Source organism: Semicossyphus pulcher, unplaced genomic scaffold, assembly GCF_022749685.1.
Source record: "Semicossyphus pulcher isolate SPU_LCO1_2020_fin unplaced genomic scaffold, fSemPul1.0.p SCAF_11, whole genome shotgun sequence".
NCBI lineage: Eukaryota > Metazoa > Chordata > Actinopteri > Labriformes > Labridae > Semicossyphus > Semicossyphus pulcher.
Window position 1 is genome coordinate 19074407 of NW_027211615.1, and position 16646 is coordinate 19091052.

The window sequence follows — 16646 nt, forward strand, 5'->3', positions numbered from 1 at the left end:
CTCTTTCACAAGCATTAATATCCCATGTTCAAGCCAAAAAGCACCTTTGCTTTACTTTGGACAATAATCCTACCACTTAAAGAAGCTCCTTTTAAAAGATAGACAACACTTGCAGCTGAATAATCCCTCCTACTAACAACAACGTCACATAAATCCTTCATCCAGCCTGAGGCAAGACCTCACATCCATGTTCAACAGAGCTGCGAGTCAGGTTTGGGCAACTTTAGAAAACATTGTTACAATGTAGTCAGACTATGAAGCCCAACTTCTTACAGAAGAACAACTTGAGCTTTTTTTTTTATACATATAAGATTATAGATTTATTTTCAGTTTAATGCTCCCGAACGTCTTTCAATACTCTCAGCTGCAGAGTAAACTCACTTGAGTCAGATAGTGTTATCTAACAGACATTATTCAGTCATTGTAACGGCTTTGAAGCATTTACCATTCATGCATAGATGCCACTGTGTCTGAATATTCATTAGAAGAATGAACACTTTAAAAGCTGAAGGAAGATTAGTACAGCAGGCAGCTGCTCTGTCAAATCAACTCAACGACAGGTGCTTTAAATCATCAACAATCTCTACAGCTCACAAGAGCTCGACAGATTAACATCATCGTTTATCTTGTAATATACAGATACAGATATGAAGATTTTTGTGAAGTGTTTTCCAAGTAGAAACTTCCTGTTTAACTGAATTACTCTGAACTGCTCTGACTTTAACTGAAGAAGACCATGAAGTTTGTGTATGAGTCATTGCTGGAATCGTTACATGAATCTCAGAGGTGTTGAAGATGATCAAGATCTCTTTCAGGTCATTTCTGAACACATTTGTTCCTCGCTGCTTTGATGAATGAGCCCCATTAACTGCTGATCCTTTATGTTGTAGCTAACCACCGGATTTGGCAGGTGTGTCTGTGCTATGAGACTCAGTTGGCTCAGCTGCAGCTCAGCATTGTTGGGCCAAAACTCTAAAGATAGTCGAGACTCCAGCAGGGAGGCAGTTGTAACATGGAGAGCTGATAATATTCAGGAATTAGTCAGTGTGTGTGAATGGCTGCCGTGTTTGATATACAGATGGCTGGTGAGGATTGTATCGGAAGGCTGGGGTACAACGTGAAAGACTGCGACAGACAGAGTTGATTTGCTCTGCTCATAGAGTGATTGAGGCAGAGATTGTTTACACACACAGCCGATCAGCCAGCTTCAGCCAGGGCTCCTCACCTCGCAGCACCCTGACTCCTAATCTGCAGTCCTTCCTGCCTCCCTCACTCCCTCATCTCTCCGTCCATCTCACTGAGGGTTTCACGCTCCTAACCATGAAATTCACCCACATTCACAATTATGTCTTCAATCAGAGCCGTCTCAAAGCTGGTTGGATGCATCCTTTCTTTGGGAACAGCAGGAGGCCCAAATCAACACTCAGAGGAGCGAGCGGGCTCGTTCCTGTCTCCGCTCTCACACTAATGACTGACAGAGTTTTAGGGACGAGTCGAGTTCGGAGGCTTTAACTTGCAGTCAGGTACCCTGGGCCCGCTCGCTCCTGTGCATGTTGATCCTTTGACAAACCAATATGATTGCAGATATTGAATGATTCATGGGTGTCTGATGATGTGTCAATCACAGATGGTTTTGTTTTATTTATTGCACAGTGTGCCCAGGTTTGTGCGTCCTATGAGCTCTACTGCAAGTTAATATTGCATGAAGACTGTTAGCAACATGACGCTGAGTACAGCAACTTTCTCATCAGGGATGTTTGCTGTTTGCTGACAAGTCTGGAGGAGAGAGGAGCAATTTGGCATCATGTTCTCGCTTTTTTATGGCTTTAAATGACCTTTTGGATTGTAGAACATAAATATATGTGTCTGTGAAAAGCTGTGGAGAGAGCTGCATTGTTCATGTGTTGTTTTCAGGCTCATTAACTGGCACATTTGTTGTTGCTGCATAAGCCTCCCTGCACTTTACAGCCATGTGCTGTTACTCAGGCATCATCTAGTGCAGATTTCTGTTTTCCTCCATCGCCCTGAAGATGGTTGGGCTCCTCTTGAGTGTTCAGCCTCGCTCTGACTGAAGAAATGCCTTCATCCTCCTCTTAACACAACCTTCCTCCATCTCTTCCTTGAGTTTTACTTTTTACATCAAGTGGTGTTTTAGCACAATGGGATATTTAAAAAAAAAAGATGGCTTAGTTTGAGGCCAATTGTATACCCTCTAAGAGCTTGTCAAGGAGCATTGAATTGCTCCTGGGAAATTTCATCAACTCAACCTTGACAAAGAAGGTACAGTGAGATGGAGATTCCAGCCTGAGGTTTCATCAGGCCTCACACTGAACACACTCAAGTCTTCTGTGGGCTGCTCCATGAACTGACATGTCCTTAACTACTCGATGTCTGCGGGTGGTTTGCACGCTGGGGTGCCAGTCACTCAGAGAGAGGTCTCCTTCTGTGGGACACCAGGGGTGGGAGAGACCCCACGTCGCTCTCATGGAGTAGAGGCTCCAGCTGCTCTTTGAGTTGTGGTGAGGAATGGTTTGTCTCCTGTTTGCTGTGTGAGGACGCTCTGACAGGGATCTGCTCCTTTGTCTGCAGGTGTAGAAGCTGCCAGGCAGCCAGACAGAGAGGATCATGGGCGATGTGGTCCATTCAAACTTCCTCAGCACACATATAATAACCATACACCTTTAGCTCTTACTCCCTGAATGCAGATGCATTTTAAACACACACACTCTACATGTTCATACGGAGCTCTTGTATGTACAACACACAAAAAAAATAGGCATGGTGATTATTCTATGCCCATTTCAGCTTCCTGCCCAACAGCACTCTATTTTGGAGGCAGTAGGGAAATAATCTGCAGGGCAATGATGCTAATAATGAAGAAGATTCCCTCTATTGACAGCCTCAGGTGGGGACCTATGATGGTTGGGACAGTCGGCCCCAGTAGCCCTCGCAGTATGACACTGTGGTTGCGGACAACAGGCTCCCAGAGCCCACCTGCAGAGGCGGTTGCCCCCCTGCTGAGTTAATCCCCTTCTCCTCAGGATCAACCGACTTCACAGTTCAGGCTCCTACTGCGCTGTCAAGGCACCGGTTCATCCTCCGACCCTACCCAAGCCACCTCCACCCTCCACCCACCCACCAACCACCCTCACACTTCTGACACACCCTCATTACCCTTATGAAGTGTCCATGTTGATTTTCACTTGTAACGTCTCTGTCTCCTTGTCTCTCTCTGTCCTCTCACTTTTGTCCATTGCATGTTAGTGATGATGTCAGTTTACCTGATGTCAGTTTGATGATGTGCAGCTGAATTATCTTTTAAAATTAAAGCTTAGCAGACAGTGTACCTGACATCATCACAAACAAACCATGCTGCTACTATTAGAAATATTTTAACTACAACCCATGCATTAGCTTCCTTTCACTCCCTCACTTTAGAAATACAATAATACAATTTTTGGATTAGATTTTCACAAATATGCAAAGAAGCACAGTTACACTTGAGTCATTTCACATGAACATCCACAGACACTGTCAGCAGGTTAATCTCTAAAATCAGCCGGATTACAAATGTGCAGCTGAATTATCTTTCTAATTTAAAGCTTAGCAGACAGTTTTCTCTTTCTCTTACCAGGATGCTTTAGAGTATTTTATGTCATTCTGTTGGGATTTCCCCTCATTTGGCTCCTAATGAACATCCTTGGCAAAAGTGAAAAATGTTAATGTAAGCAAATTATGCCTATATGTTTGTGCACATAGTTTTGAATGCCCTCCAGGCTGGAGCTGATTCACGTAGTGCCCTTGTTTTCCTCAAGCCAAATCACAACCTCTCATTCCATTACTGCTGACAGGACAGCTGTTGAGATTTTGCAGTCTTGAGCAGAGTACTGGACCAACTGATTGCTATCACCATTCCTCAAGCTACACTGCTGGCATGGCAGTGAACAGATCTATGTGAAAAATTCAAGCTTCAGCAATCAAACTAAATATGAAACTTTAATTTGGTTTCAAACTGACCTTTTTTATTTACCTAACAAGTCAAATTTGCCCACATGAACACAATTTGAGAGATCCACGTTAAAGTGCGTGCATGCATCTGAGCTTGCATGTTTTCAGCAGGAAGAGGATGAGAGATAGAGAGGGAGGCTTCCTGTTTGTGAGATAGATATCTTGGGAGTTGCAGGGATTACTGTGAATTTGTAACTTAAAGGCATGACTTGCTGCTCGATAAAATCTAGAGCATCAGCTTCTCTCTGCAGGCGATTAATGCAATGTGTGTTGTTTAAACCAACTATCATTGCATTCCAGTGCACACACTCACTTTTTAAAGGTCGCAGAGCTGCTGTTGTGGAAATGTGTGTAGGAAGGCTGCATCCACTTCTTATATAGTCTCTGGTCACACTTTAGCACTGGCTGATATGTTTGTTCATTACAATGAACATGAGCGCTGTAGTTGAATTGAAGTGAATGCCTTATACATACTGTCCTGCTGCTGTAAACACTCACTGGAGCAGGAAAGCAGGTGTGGAGACGGCAAATCCATCTGCTGTCAACATAAACAAACATGGCAGGTGTGACTGTACATTTCCACGGTAACCGTCTAATTTCACCTGTTGTTATTAAACATGATGTTTGTAAGCAGACGGGTCGTTAAGAACAAAGATCAGAGAAACATCGGCTGGTTTTCTTTCACCAACACAGTCTCACTGCGTGGGTCGCTCTTCCACCTGCAGACGTCGACTTACACTTGTGATTTGTTGACATGTCAGCCGCAGTGCTGCTGCCAGCATTCACTTGTTTTTCTTCATCCAGATTACAGATTCAGAGGCAAATCTGAAGGTCTGTCCTCTTTCTTTCATTCACAATGTGTCTGCCCTTCATACCCGTCTCTCTCTCTGTCTCTCTCCTACATAAAAGAACACAATCCTACGTTGTTTGTTCCACTGTAACCCTGCAGCCTCATTTCTGAGATGATTGTCCCTGTGTGATGAAGCGAGCCTGTCAGGAGCTGCAGACGATGAAGTGACAATGGAAATGTGTCTGACAGAGAGCTTCAGAGGAAAGAAAAGGAGAGATAGTCTTTGTCTTTGAGATGAACGCAGTGTTTTCTTTTCTCCCTCTCTTCTTCCTCCGTCTCTTCTGCCCTGGAGATACAATCAAACCATAAACACCCACTCTGAGGATCTTCTTACTGTCAGTCCTGATGTCACACTTCATTTTAAATGCTTGATGGTGAATCACACGTGTAATGAATACAATCAGATTCCTGACCTCTGAGATTGTCTGAGACTGAGTTTCTTCTGACCTGCACGTGTTCCTCTTCATCAGAACTGCTGATAGCTGCATGAGAGCTGTGCAGTGTTTACAATTATTACAACCTATTTTCTTGATAAGGAGGATCTGAGAAAAAGCAAGAGAACATATTCTAGGTCACTTTAACGGTAAAGAGTCTGTGTTTGTTCTAGTTGTTTCTTCTCATCATGAGCAGCTGTTTGCAGGAGTCCTGTTGGCCTTGTGTCGATCCCTTAATCAGCTTCACTCAGCAGTGTCTGATCCTTCATTTATGAACCTCCCTGATGTGGTCTGAGAGGTAATTACAACTGCCAGAGAGTGAAACACGTGTTAGTCCTTCTTTCTCAGCGGTGTGTGTGTGTCTGTTTAAACAGGGCTAATTGGCACACCTGGGTGTCTTATCCACCTTTCCAACAGTGAGTTCTGTGTCACCTCTCTCTCAGACTGCCTGTTGATTTAAACCCCTCCCCTCAGCAGCTGATGCACAAACATGATCAGACCCCCAGAGAGAGTTTTCCCAAAGGCTAATCCACCCGTCTCGTCTCACACTTTATGTAGCCACCTTCTCACAGCAAGGTGGATGCAACCAGCGCTTCCAGCGGTCATTCAAACTTCAAATGCCACAGGAGGAATGCCTGCAGAAGAAAAGCATCTGACAAGAAAAAACACCTGTTCAATTCAGTCACAGTGGAAAAAATAATTCTTGAATAAGAACTTCTTTTAGTGACAGTTTGGGACTTTCTCTTTCTTTAAGCGTCTGATGTGTACGGCTTGTCGTCCTGGGGGACGCTGGCTTCAGTTTTTCATGTAAAGGTGTTTTTCGTCTATAACAAAGAGACTACCTTGATCAGGACGGCTCGCTTTAGTCTGAATAGATGTGAGTTTTATTCACAGATCCAGGATCTGTTTGTGGCTCTTTAATGAGGCCTTCTCCAGCTGGAAGGCTGTCGGCTGCTTTGATCAGTGGCCCGTGGACACAGGATTACACTGTTGACACACCACGCTAATGGAGCCAGGAGGCAAAACACACACACAAATGAAAAGTCAAGAAATGTACTCAAAAACACAGACTTAACCTCTGACAAGCACACAATCTCATCAGCCAGTGTCTTGTGTGTCTTGTTCACGTTGTGTCAGGCCCTTTCATCTGCAGCGTCTGTTTGTGTCTGTTTGGGTCGGCTGAGTTTTAGTCTCGGTGTTGAAGTCTCTGCCAAAGACGGCTCAGTGAGAAAGGTCCAAAGCTCGGCGCTGACACACAGCCCAACTCTAGAGACTAATGGCTTGTAGCTCCCAACATATGTTGCTTTGTGTAATTGCTTTAATTGCTGTCATTGTACGTAATGGTTGGTCTTTTCCCTCTTCCCTGGTGGTCTTGGCATTCTGCTAATTATATGTGTCAGCCCTGCAGCCAAAAGCAGCATTTCACTGTGATTCCAGCGCAGTGGGAACTTTAAATGAAGTGTTTCTGTATATTATTGGTGTGTGTGGGTGTAAATGACTGACTGCAAAGTGTTCACATAGTTTATGAATCATTAGAGGTTTCAGAAGTGATGCAGAGACTCCTCATAGTGGATTTGTTAAATGAAAGTGGGGTCATGACTTTACTTTATAGCAGATTCTGCTTCTCTGCTTCTCCTCTTGTGTCTCTTTGCTTTTTAATTGTTCTTCATGCAGCGCTGAAATTACTGTAACATCAAAATCTGATCTAAAAAATCTCCCTTTTCCTCTCCAGGTACGACACCATCACCAACCAGTGGGAGACGGTCTCTCCTCTTCCTAAGCCGGTCCACTCAGCAGCAGCCACAGTGTGCGGAGGGAAGGTCTACGTGTTCGGAGGTGTGAACGAGGCCGGGCGCTCGGCGGGGGTCCTCCAGTCCTACGTACCTCAGAGCAACACCTGGAGCTTCATTGAATCACCTATGATAGGTAAGACAGGTGTTTTTGGGCCTCCACTATTGTTGATGGTTGCCTAGCAACAGTTCTCTCACTATTCTACCCACTTGAACAACTTCATGTCGTGTGCTTGACTTCTCCTGTTGAAACCGTAAAGTCCTGTTTGCCATTTCAAGGTAAAATCCTGTCATACAGGAGACGACTGTATGAGGGTGAATCTTTTGTTGGTGCTTCATGTTCACTTTGCACTTCATACACAGAGAATCTCCTTCAGACTCATTCATGCACAAGTGTGGACATAACATTTTCACCTGTTGTTCAATTTTATATAGTGTTAGTATATAGTTTATATCAATGAAGATGAAGCCAAATTCTTTATAAGGATGTCCAACAGTTATACATCTATGAAATAAAACAAGCAAAGGTTAAAAAATGTTGGCTGAATATCTATGATCATATCTCATCACAACTACTAATTTGGTTGAAATATTCTTTAATATTGGAGTTTGTATCAGAGAAAGAGTGAACACACTCTGTCAACACTCCTGTTGTTTCGTCTCATCAGATTTTCCACTATCCCCACTCTTACAATGTTAATGCTATCTTTGTAATGAAGAGACCAGCTGAAATGGTAGGTGGGTGAGTCTAAACCCTCTGACGTGTTATTGGCCAAACTCTGTAGTTATTCACTTCACAAACCTGCAGCCACATTCCAGTGGGAGCCACCGGGGACCTGTGAAGGACGCAGCAACAGAAGAAACACTTTAACCAAGCTGCCAGAACTCCAAGGTAGCAGGAAATACACACAGTGTACAACTCAGCGTGACTCAAAACACTGACAGCTGTGTTCCTGTGCAGAGATGTTATCCACAGGCAGGTCTTTAACTAAAATATATCCTGCCATGATTGAGGCAGGTAACCAGCTGCTGGCTGTACCCATATATTTTAAAAAAATATAGAGATCCTTTTTACCAACTCTCCTCCAGAAATCTAATAAGCAAATGTCTCAAACTGTTCAAATATATTTTAAGCTGCAACAGAAAAAAAAGTTGTTTGTGTTCATTTTTATACATTTTCCACACAGTGAGAGATTCAATATTTGATGCAGGATTACAACATCTAACTTGTTGGCACATGATGGAGTCTCAGGGCAAAGAGCTGTCCAAATGCCTTTCAGAAAAAGGAAATTATCTCAAATTGTGGCACACTGCTGCTGCAGGCAGCACTCAGAGCAGCAGGCATCAGAGAGAAACACTGGGTCAAAAATGTGTTTGAGTTCAAATGTTTCCTGACAAGATGTTCTGGTGTCATTAAAGCTCCAGCGTGGAGGCTCTCCCCTCAGCTCTGTCGCCCAGAAACTTGCTCTCTGTTATTAGTGCCTTTTCAGAGCAAGACGACTGTGAGCAACATTATGATGATGTAACGTGTGTGTTTGGTGAAGCTGAATGGTATTAAAGGGCTGGCAGAGCAGCTGGCAGAGGGGAGAGGAGACACACACACATGTAGAGAGACACACACACACACACACAACATCTCCTTACCTCATATATATATATCCCCCAGGGGCACCATACACATGCACACGCACACACACATGCACACGCATGAATTGTGTAATGAGACTGGAGGTTACTCCACGTGTTTGTGCCTAAGGTTTTTATGTGAGTCTGTGTCTAAAGGGCCAAGGCAAACAGGCAGACCGTCATGTGTCAGCGTGTAGATGAGCCTGTGTCTGACTGCCAACCAGCCAACAGATAATGGACGGGTTTCGTGCTTCCTGTGAAATCGACCAGCGAAGATTTTAGTGAGCCGGTGGGGAGCGCTTCTCGATCAACACTCTGCCTCCCTCCTTCGCTCTCCCTCTCTAATCTCCCTCTTCATCTCTCTCTCTTTGCACTTCTCTCGCAATCTCTCAGCTCTGTCTTATCAACTGACACAAATACATGTGGTTACACGTAGTCTGCGGGTTGGATGTACTGCCAAATTTTTTGAAACACCTTTGGAGACGCCTTATGGTAGAGAAATGAACATTCAATTCACGGGCAACAGCACTGGTGGACATTCCTGCAGTCAGCATGCCAATTGCACGCTCCCTCAAAACCTCTGTGGCATTGTGCTGTGTGATAAAACTGCACATTTTAGAGTGGCCTTTTACTGTGGCCAGCCTAAGGCACACCTGTGCAATAATCATGCTGTCTAATCAGCATCTTGATATGCCACACCTGTGAGGTGGATGGATTATCTCGGCAAAGGAGAAGTGCTCACAGATTTAGAGAAATTTGTGAACAATATTTGAGAGAAATAGGCCTTTTGTGTACATAGAAAAAGTCTTAGATCTTTGAGTTCAGCTCATGAAAAATGGTAGCAAAAACAAAAAATTATATATATAATTATAAAATATATATTTTTGTTCAGTGTAAATATGAGGCCACAATGCTTCTTTAAAATGTCAGTTCAAACAGATATCCTTAATGCAAAAGGTTTAAGATATCTCTCTCCCTCTATCGCAGCAAAATGAAGGCAAGAGGAATTTAGAAATGAAATTGAAATTACACCTTACACATATTGTGGCAGTGTGATACATTTTCTATTATCCTTAAAACTTGCCTCTTCATTTTTTTTGATTCACAGCGTATATCACTTTTTTTTTATAAACTTCAGCTTCTTTGATATTTCAGTTTTTTAAATATTTACTTTAGGATTTCAGGGAGGGATGTTTTTTTAAACAAAATCATTGTAACTCTAAATCAACCAGACAGTCTTCTTATTATCATTTTTACAAACATGACAGATGACAGACTTCAAAAAGTAAAAGTGGTCCTAACTTCTGTAACTCTTCACTCAGCCTGAGCATATTGTTGTTTTTTGACCTGCTCGCTGCATGACTCGAGGGAAACGTGTCAGTCCATCAGGCCAAAACTGCCTTGTCTAATGCACTTGTGTATGACCAGATACCAACAGAGCAAATTACATTTCGAATCATGAAACAACTGATTCTAAAGACTCTTAATACATTTTTCATGTAAAACAATCAAAACTGTTGGAAGAAAAGTGTTTTAATTTCAGACCCCATTGCTTTAAGACAGAAGCTTATAGAGAGAGAATCCATGACCCTTTAAAAATACATATAAAAAGTGACTCGCTATCACACATACATCACATCACTCTTAGGCACACCCATTTGCAAACACACACACACTCCACCCAGCACCCTCCAGTTTCCACCCAGAATGCGTCTCCTGCTGACTGATGGGTCTCCATCGACTGGTCAGCTCTGAGGACCCGAGCGTCAGAAGCTCTGAGCACAGACTGCTCTATCGGAAAATCGACAGCAGAACAATGAGTCGCACAAATGACACAGGCCAAACAGGCACAGCATGAGAGACATGATGGAGGAGGAGGAAGAGGAAGAGGAGGGGAAAGAGAGGGAGTGAGAATGGTGGAGAAGATGTTTCCATAGATACCTAACAGGTCATCTTTCAGAGGAGAATCTCTTGTTTCTGTTGATGCTGACCGCACGTTTCCTTACAGCGATGTGATGACGACTGCTGTTTGGGAGACTTTATCAGACAGAGCAGTCTTATCTGGATCTGTACAGTGTGCAGGGTTGGTATAATCCAGTGAGTTGTGATATATTTGTGAGTGTGTGTGCGTGTGTGTGTGTGTGTGTGTGTGTGTGTGTGTGTGTGTGTGTGTTCATTGTTTTATAGAATCAGATATCTGCTGTGTTGCCGCAGGAATCAGATATGAAAGGATGTGAGGCAACAACAAGGTGTTTGTTTAGACAGCAGCCACAGATTGCATCATTGCTGTGTGTGTGTGTGTGTGTGTGTGTGTGTGTGTGTGTGTGTGTGTGTGTGTGTGTGTGTGTGTGTGTGTGTGTGTGTGTGTGTGTGTGTGTGTGTGTGTGTGTGTGTGTGTGTGTGTGTGTGTGTGTGTGTGTGTGTGTGTGTGTGTGTGTGTCTTCGTTACCTGTCCTTGACCTCTGCCTGAGGGGGCACAGACTCTATGACTAAGCTGTTTTATCAGAGTGTGAGAGGCTGTGTCCGCCCGTGTTGCCCCGCAGGCTCAGCTGTTCTTCTATCACCACAGACGTGTTCAAACCTTCCATTATTCATGTTTTATGTAGAAAGTGGTCACTAGTTGATGTTTAGGCTGAGTTTTTAACCTCAGAGCTGCAAATCCAGACAAAATCCTCTGTGAGGCTTAAAGAATAACGAGGCTCTCCTCAGAATTAGAAAGTTTTCAGCCAGACGCTCCTCTTGCTCCCTTCACTGTATCTCAGGTTTGTTAAAGCAGAATAATTTGGTGAACGTTTCTGTGGGGAAAAGAGAGAAAGGTTTTTCCTTTGAGAGCGTCCTGTTATTATTCTGCTCAGGCGCCGAGCAGAGAGAAATGAGTGTTCTGTGTTTATGAGACCAAACACAAAACATCATGTACACACACACACACACACACACACACACACACACACACACACACACACATACTGGGAAAGACTGGCAGCTGCATGTCAATGAGATGAAGACGTAGAAGAAGAAAATGAACTCGTCAGGCAGAAAGTGAGGAGGACCAATCAGAGCAGCTCGTTTCTCAGGGCAGAAACTGAAGCTGACGCCTCAGAGGGAGCAGCAGACGCTCAGACTGGATTTCAGTGTAAATGACTGCATTGTTTTCATATAAAACATGAAGTCATTGAGAGTCATTTGTTTCTGTTTCTGTGTTCTGATGGTTTTGTGTTTCTGTTGGTCAGAAAGTCCATCACTTTGGTCTAAACTGAAACATCTCAACAGCTCTGGAAGGATTACCATGATATGATGATCTGCCACTTATAGTCCCAGAGGATGAATCATGATGAGAGGGTTTTATGCATCAGGCCCCTTTTCCTTTTATTAAGACTGTTATAAGGTGAAAGCACCATTCAGAGTGTCAGTGTGCGGGGCAGCAGGAGCACCTCTCTCCTCCAGAGGTGACCTGTTCATTAAACATGTCGACTCCTCTCAGCAGCTGGGGGACAGCCAGAGAAAGGAGGAGGTGGTTCTACAACACGAGGAGCCATTATTGAGGCGTCAGACGTTACTTCTCCTGTTTCCCGCCTCCAATGAGGGACGTCCGTCCACTGTGGCAGCAAACAGCGAGGACGCCGGCCAACTGTCGGTGCATTATTCATGCTGCTTGTAAAGTGTCCAGCTGCAGTCTGCTCAGGAGAAATCCTCTTCTTCTTCCCACACAGCAGGGCCGCTGCTCACAAGCTGCAGGTTTCCAACGGCATCGTTCTGCACAAACCGCTGTTTCATTCAGTTTCCCATTATCTATAATTCTACAGAGGAGCTGCTTCAATGCCTCTGTTGTCCTCATGTGCTGTATACTGTATCAGATGAATTATACAGTCTGCACTATCTCACCTGTTCACTCATGTATTTCCAACACATGCACAGTGTTTTTTTCTGTTATATTTGTCTCAGTAAATCTATGGACGTGTCAGAGGGCGTAATGAAACTGTGAATTATTGGGACTTAGGTAACTCTTTTATATTGCTGCAGAGCTCAAACATATTGTGGAGCAGAACCCAATAAAGCCACACTGATTCATGAACTCTGTGTTTTCTCTCTGTTTTTTCCAAAGCAGTCTTGAGAATGACACATCTGTAAAATGATAAGATGAATGTTGATGATGCAGCCTGGAGACCGAAGGGGAAAAATGAAAATGTATAAAAACAAATTGATGCCATTACACTGAATGTAAATTTCTTCTGTGTGAGATAATGACATTCAAACAATAGCTTTGTGCTTTCTTTAACAAATATCTCTCCTCTTCTTCTCCTCTGTGTCTCTCCTTCTCTTCCTCTCATGTCTTTAGATAACAAATACGCCCCTGCAGTGAGTCTAAACGGTTTTATATTCATCCTGGGAGGAGCCTACGCTCGAGCCACCACCATCTATGACCCAGACAAAGGCAACATCAAGGCTGGTCCCAACATGAATCACTCTCGACAGTTCTGCAGGTGAGACACTGTTGAGAGACACATGGAAGTTTATGTGGAATACATACAGGTAGATGACATGACAGTGGCTACGTGCATTTCTTTTATACAGCTTATATAACTTTTATACAATTTGTGGACACATCATGACTAATAAATGGTGATAAATAACAACAGTGGAATCACATCCTAATATACCACTCAGCTCGAGCCACTGAGGTGTGCAGTTTGCTGGATAATGAACCCACTGCTTACAGGGCCTGAATGACTTTTTGCTTTTTTTGCCGGAGCCAAGAAAGAAAGAAGCAAATACATTTGGGAAGCAATTACAGGCAGTGATCTAATGTGTGAAATGTGTAACATAAATCATGTTGTCAGAGTTATTGATAAGCTGCACCAGCACACACCAGGCAGCTGTTCTGCTACATTTAACTAAGTCTGACGAGAGAGAGGAAGAGATGCAGGAGAGGACGGAGGACAGTGAACGCAGCACGGAGCTGCTGAAGAGAAAACACACAAACACTCAGAAACAGAACTATCTCCAGTGTGTGAGGATGAAGTCTAGCAGGGTCGTCGTGCAGGAGAGCTGATATTCTCCCTCCGCTGCGTCCGGCTCTCTGCAGGCCTGCACCTCCCCTCTGTTTATCAGGAGGAGCAGCTCCAGGCTTTGCCCTGCACGCTCTCTGTTTTGGATCAGCTGTGCTTTCTCTCTGAACAGATTTAGGCTTCATGTAATAATCTGTTTCAGTCCCAACTGTGTTGTGAATTTGTGGCAATAGGACTAGATCTGGTTCACTCTGTGTGTGTGAATGATGTCAGACTCAGGCGTGTCCCCCAGCAAGACAATCAGCTTGTTTAGGGAGATTTTTTCTCCTGTCTTGCTTTGTTGTTTAATCACAATTAACAAGAACGGCAATATTCCTGCTGTTGTGAGTCACAGATATCTCATATCAAAGCCTCTTACACTTGCATTCACCCACTTATCTGTTGAACACAGACATGTTCCTCTCAGTTACTGCTGTAGAGGTGATTTTAGCTGTTTCCACTGCAGGAGCTTTCCCAAGTAAGTAGGGACCTTAGGAGTAACTCAGTTTATTTCCACCGCAGGGACCAGGGTCTAAAAGAAGTCCTGGGGGCTTTATTTTGTATCAGGAAAAAAATCCCTGCTTGAGTGTAGTAGTAGATGCCTCATATTTAAGAGACAGATCTTTTCATGTAACCTACAAGTGGATACCTGTAGATCCTAAAATATTAAACTATTCCTTTATGGTTTCTGGCTTTTAAATGGAGATAACTGAAATATACAAAACTCTGTCTGTCCTTGCAGCGCTGTGATCCTAGACGGAAAGATCTACGCCACAGGAGGCATAGTGAGCAGCGAGGGTCCCGCCCTCAGCAACATGGAGACCTTTGACCCCTGCACCAACAAGTGGACGCTACTGCAGTCCCTGCCCTGTCCGCTCTTCAGACACGGCTGTGTGGTCATCAAGAAGTACATTCAGAGCAGCTGAGGGCGGCTGGGAACAGATCACACTGGGTTTGATGTCAAACACCAGCTGAGCTCTGCTTTGTGTGAGGATGTGCTTTATGTCAGAACATATCCTAAATATGTATGTTAACATATGTGCATTACATTTAGGACATATGTGAGTGAAGCACGGGTCACAACTGAAGATCTGTATCATTGCAGGTATTTGACATTTGCTGATACCAGGAGTCCCTGGAGGCCTACTTTTCCCTGGACCAGCACCAACATGTCCTGGAGATCTTCTCGAGGAGACTCGGGCCTACGTGTTCTTTAAGAAGAGCTTTAGCCACATGCACTCTTTTGTTCACACCTGCAAGAAGCTGTGGGAGGACGAAGCTGCCAGACTCAATCAGGTAGCCTCGGCTGTGACACATTGCCACGATGATGGACTTGGTCCTCCATGACCTGAAACTGAGGAAGTTTGTCTTCAAGAATGAGAGTAGGTGAGTTCTGCAGGACAGTGCTGGGTCGCATTGACTATATAACCTGTCAAGAATCCTCTTACATCTTTTCAGTCCTCCTAGCTGCAGAGACGAGGAGACAAAGTTGCTCTACTGAGCGACACACAGGGACCTAATGTGGCTTGAACCCAAGTGTGTGACACAAGACTATGGTGACCTCATGGAGAAGGAGAGGAACAAGAACAGACTCAAAATGATACCTGAGCAGGCCTCCTTGACATGGGTTAGCTTCCTGACTCAGTTTTATCATACTGCTGTTAGCCTTTGACCAAACAGCAGCCTGCAAACAGTGATGGTCAAAGGTTGACCTCTCAACAACCAGCCATTATTATCAGCACTCTAGGGTATCTATAAACTATACATATATATATATATATAAATATATACCTATATCTATAGGGTATATATTAAACGTAAGAGGATCAGACTGTTTGTATATTGATGCTTTCTGAGCTTTCATGTCAGTGAAAGGAAATCTCAAACTTAAGCCCAGAGCATGTTGTGCTCTACTTCTTCTGACATCTAAAAGTGATTAATCTAAAACACCTAAGACGACGATCAGACTAAATGACCCCCTTTAGTGTCTTTTGTAATTAGTTTTGTGTTCATTGGCATCCAAAGATGATAAATGTAATTATCATTTAGTGACATTATCAGATGATACCAAATGAACATTGTTTAGTAAAGCAGGATCGTCATGTTTAATGTGTTTTCCTTCTCTTGTGTGTCTCCAGAAGCCTTGTGAAGCTGGAGAGCCTCGAGGACACTTATATCCTGGACGTCATGATGACTCCCTGTCAGACAAACATGGCTGCCCAGCAAACATCAGTCCTGATGTCCTCCATGCCAACGACAGCTATTCAGGGAAGGCAGCTGACGTCTGGAGACTGGGCGTCATGCTTTACACTGTCCTCATGGGGCGCTACCCTTTCCATGACATTGAGCTCTTTGTTCAGTAAAATCTGCAGGTCCCACTTCAACATCCCTGAGATGCTAACACCCAAGGCCAAGTGCCTGATCCACGACATCGTCAGGCAGAAACCTACAGAGTGTCTCACCTGCAGAGTGTCTCACCTCTGCTCTGAAGAACAGACTGTGAGAGACGCAGCTCTGATAACAGACTCTGGAGGAATAACTGTCATCATTTCAATCTGTCAAAAGAAGTCCTGTAAATTTAACGTTTGTGTGTTTACTGTGGGAAAAAAGAGACGGCTGTCGGCGACTACTGAGAGAGACAATATTGAAGGAGGCACATGAAGTAAACACTGAATAGAACACATTATGGGATACAACAGTGTTGATGGTGAATGGAAAAGAAAATGTCCATAGACTGTGACAGTGATGAGGCAGAACACTTCAATCAGGTGTCACGGTCATTCGTGCGGTCCCGTTCACCTTGTTTATCTTCACCCTCTGTGGAAATGTTCACTTATAACAGCTCAGTTGGCTCATTGTAACTAGGGTAAGAGTTAACCGTTGCTATGGATAT

At 43.8% G+C, this 16646-nt stretch overlaps 1 protein-coding gene across 1 annotated transcript in view; it reads left to right on the plus strand.

The window, feature by feature from the left end:
• The window catches only part of LOC138585127 (kelch-like protein 29), a 115260-nt gene extending 100297 nt beyond the window's left edge, over positions 1 to 14963 (plus strand). The window contains exons 12-15 of the mRNA XM_069657383.1: positions 7025 to 7218; positions 13045 to 13189; positions 14496 to 14740; positions 14859 to 14963. Of these exons, the coding sequence (XP_069513484.1) occupies positions 7025 to 7218; positions 13045 to 13189; positions 14496 to 14679 (523 nt within the window). The 3' untranslated portion in view covers positions 14680 to 14740; positions 14859 to 14963. The remainder of the gene's footprint in view (positions 1 to 7024; positions 7219 to 13044; positions 13190 to 14495; positions 14741 to 14858) is intronic.
• Positions 14964 to 16646: the final 1683 nt, after the last annotated feature.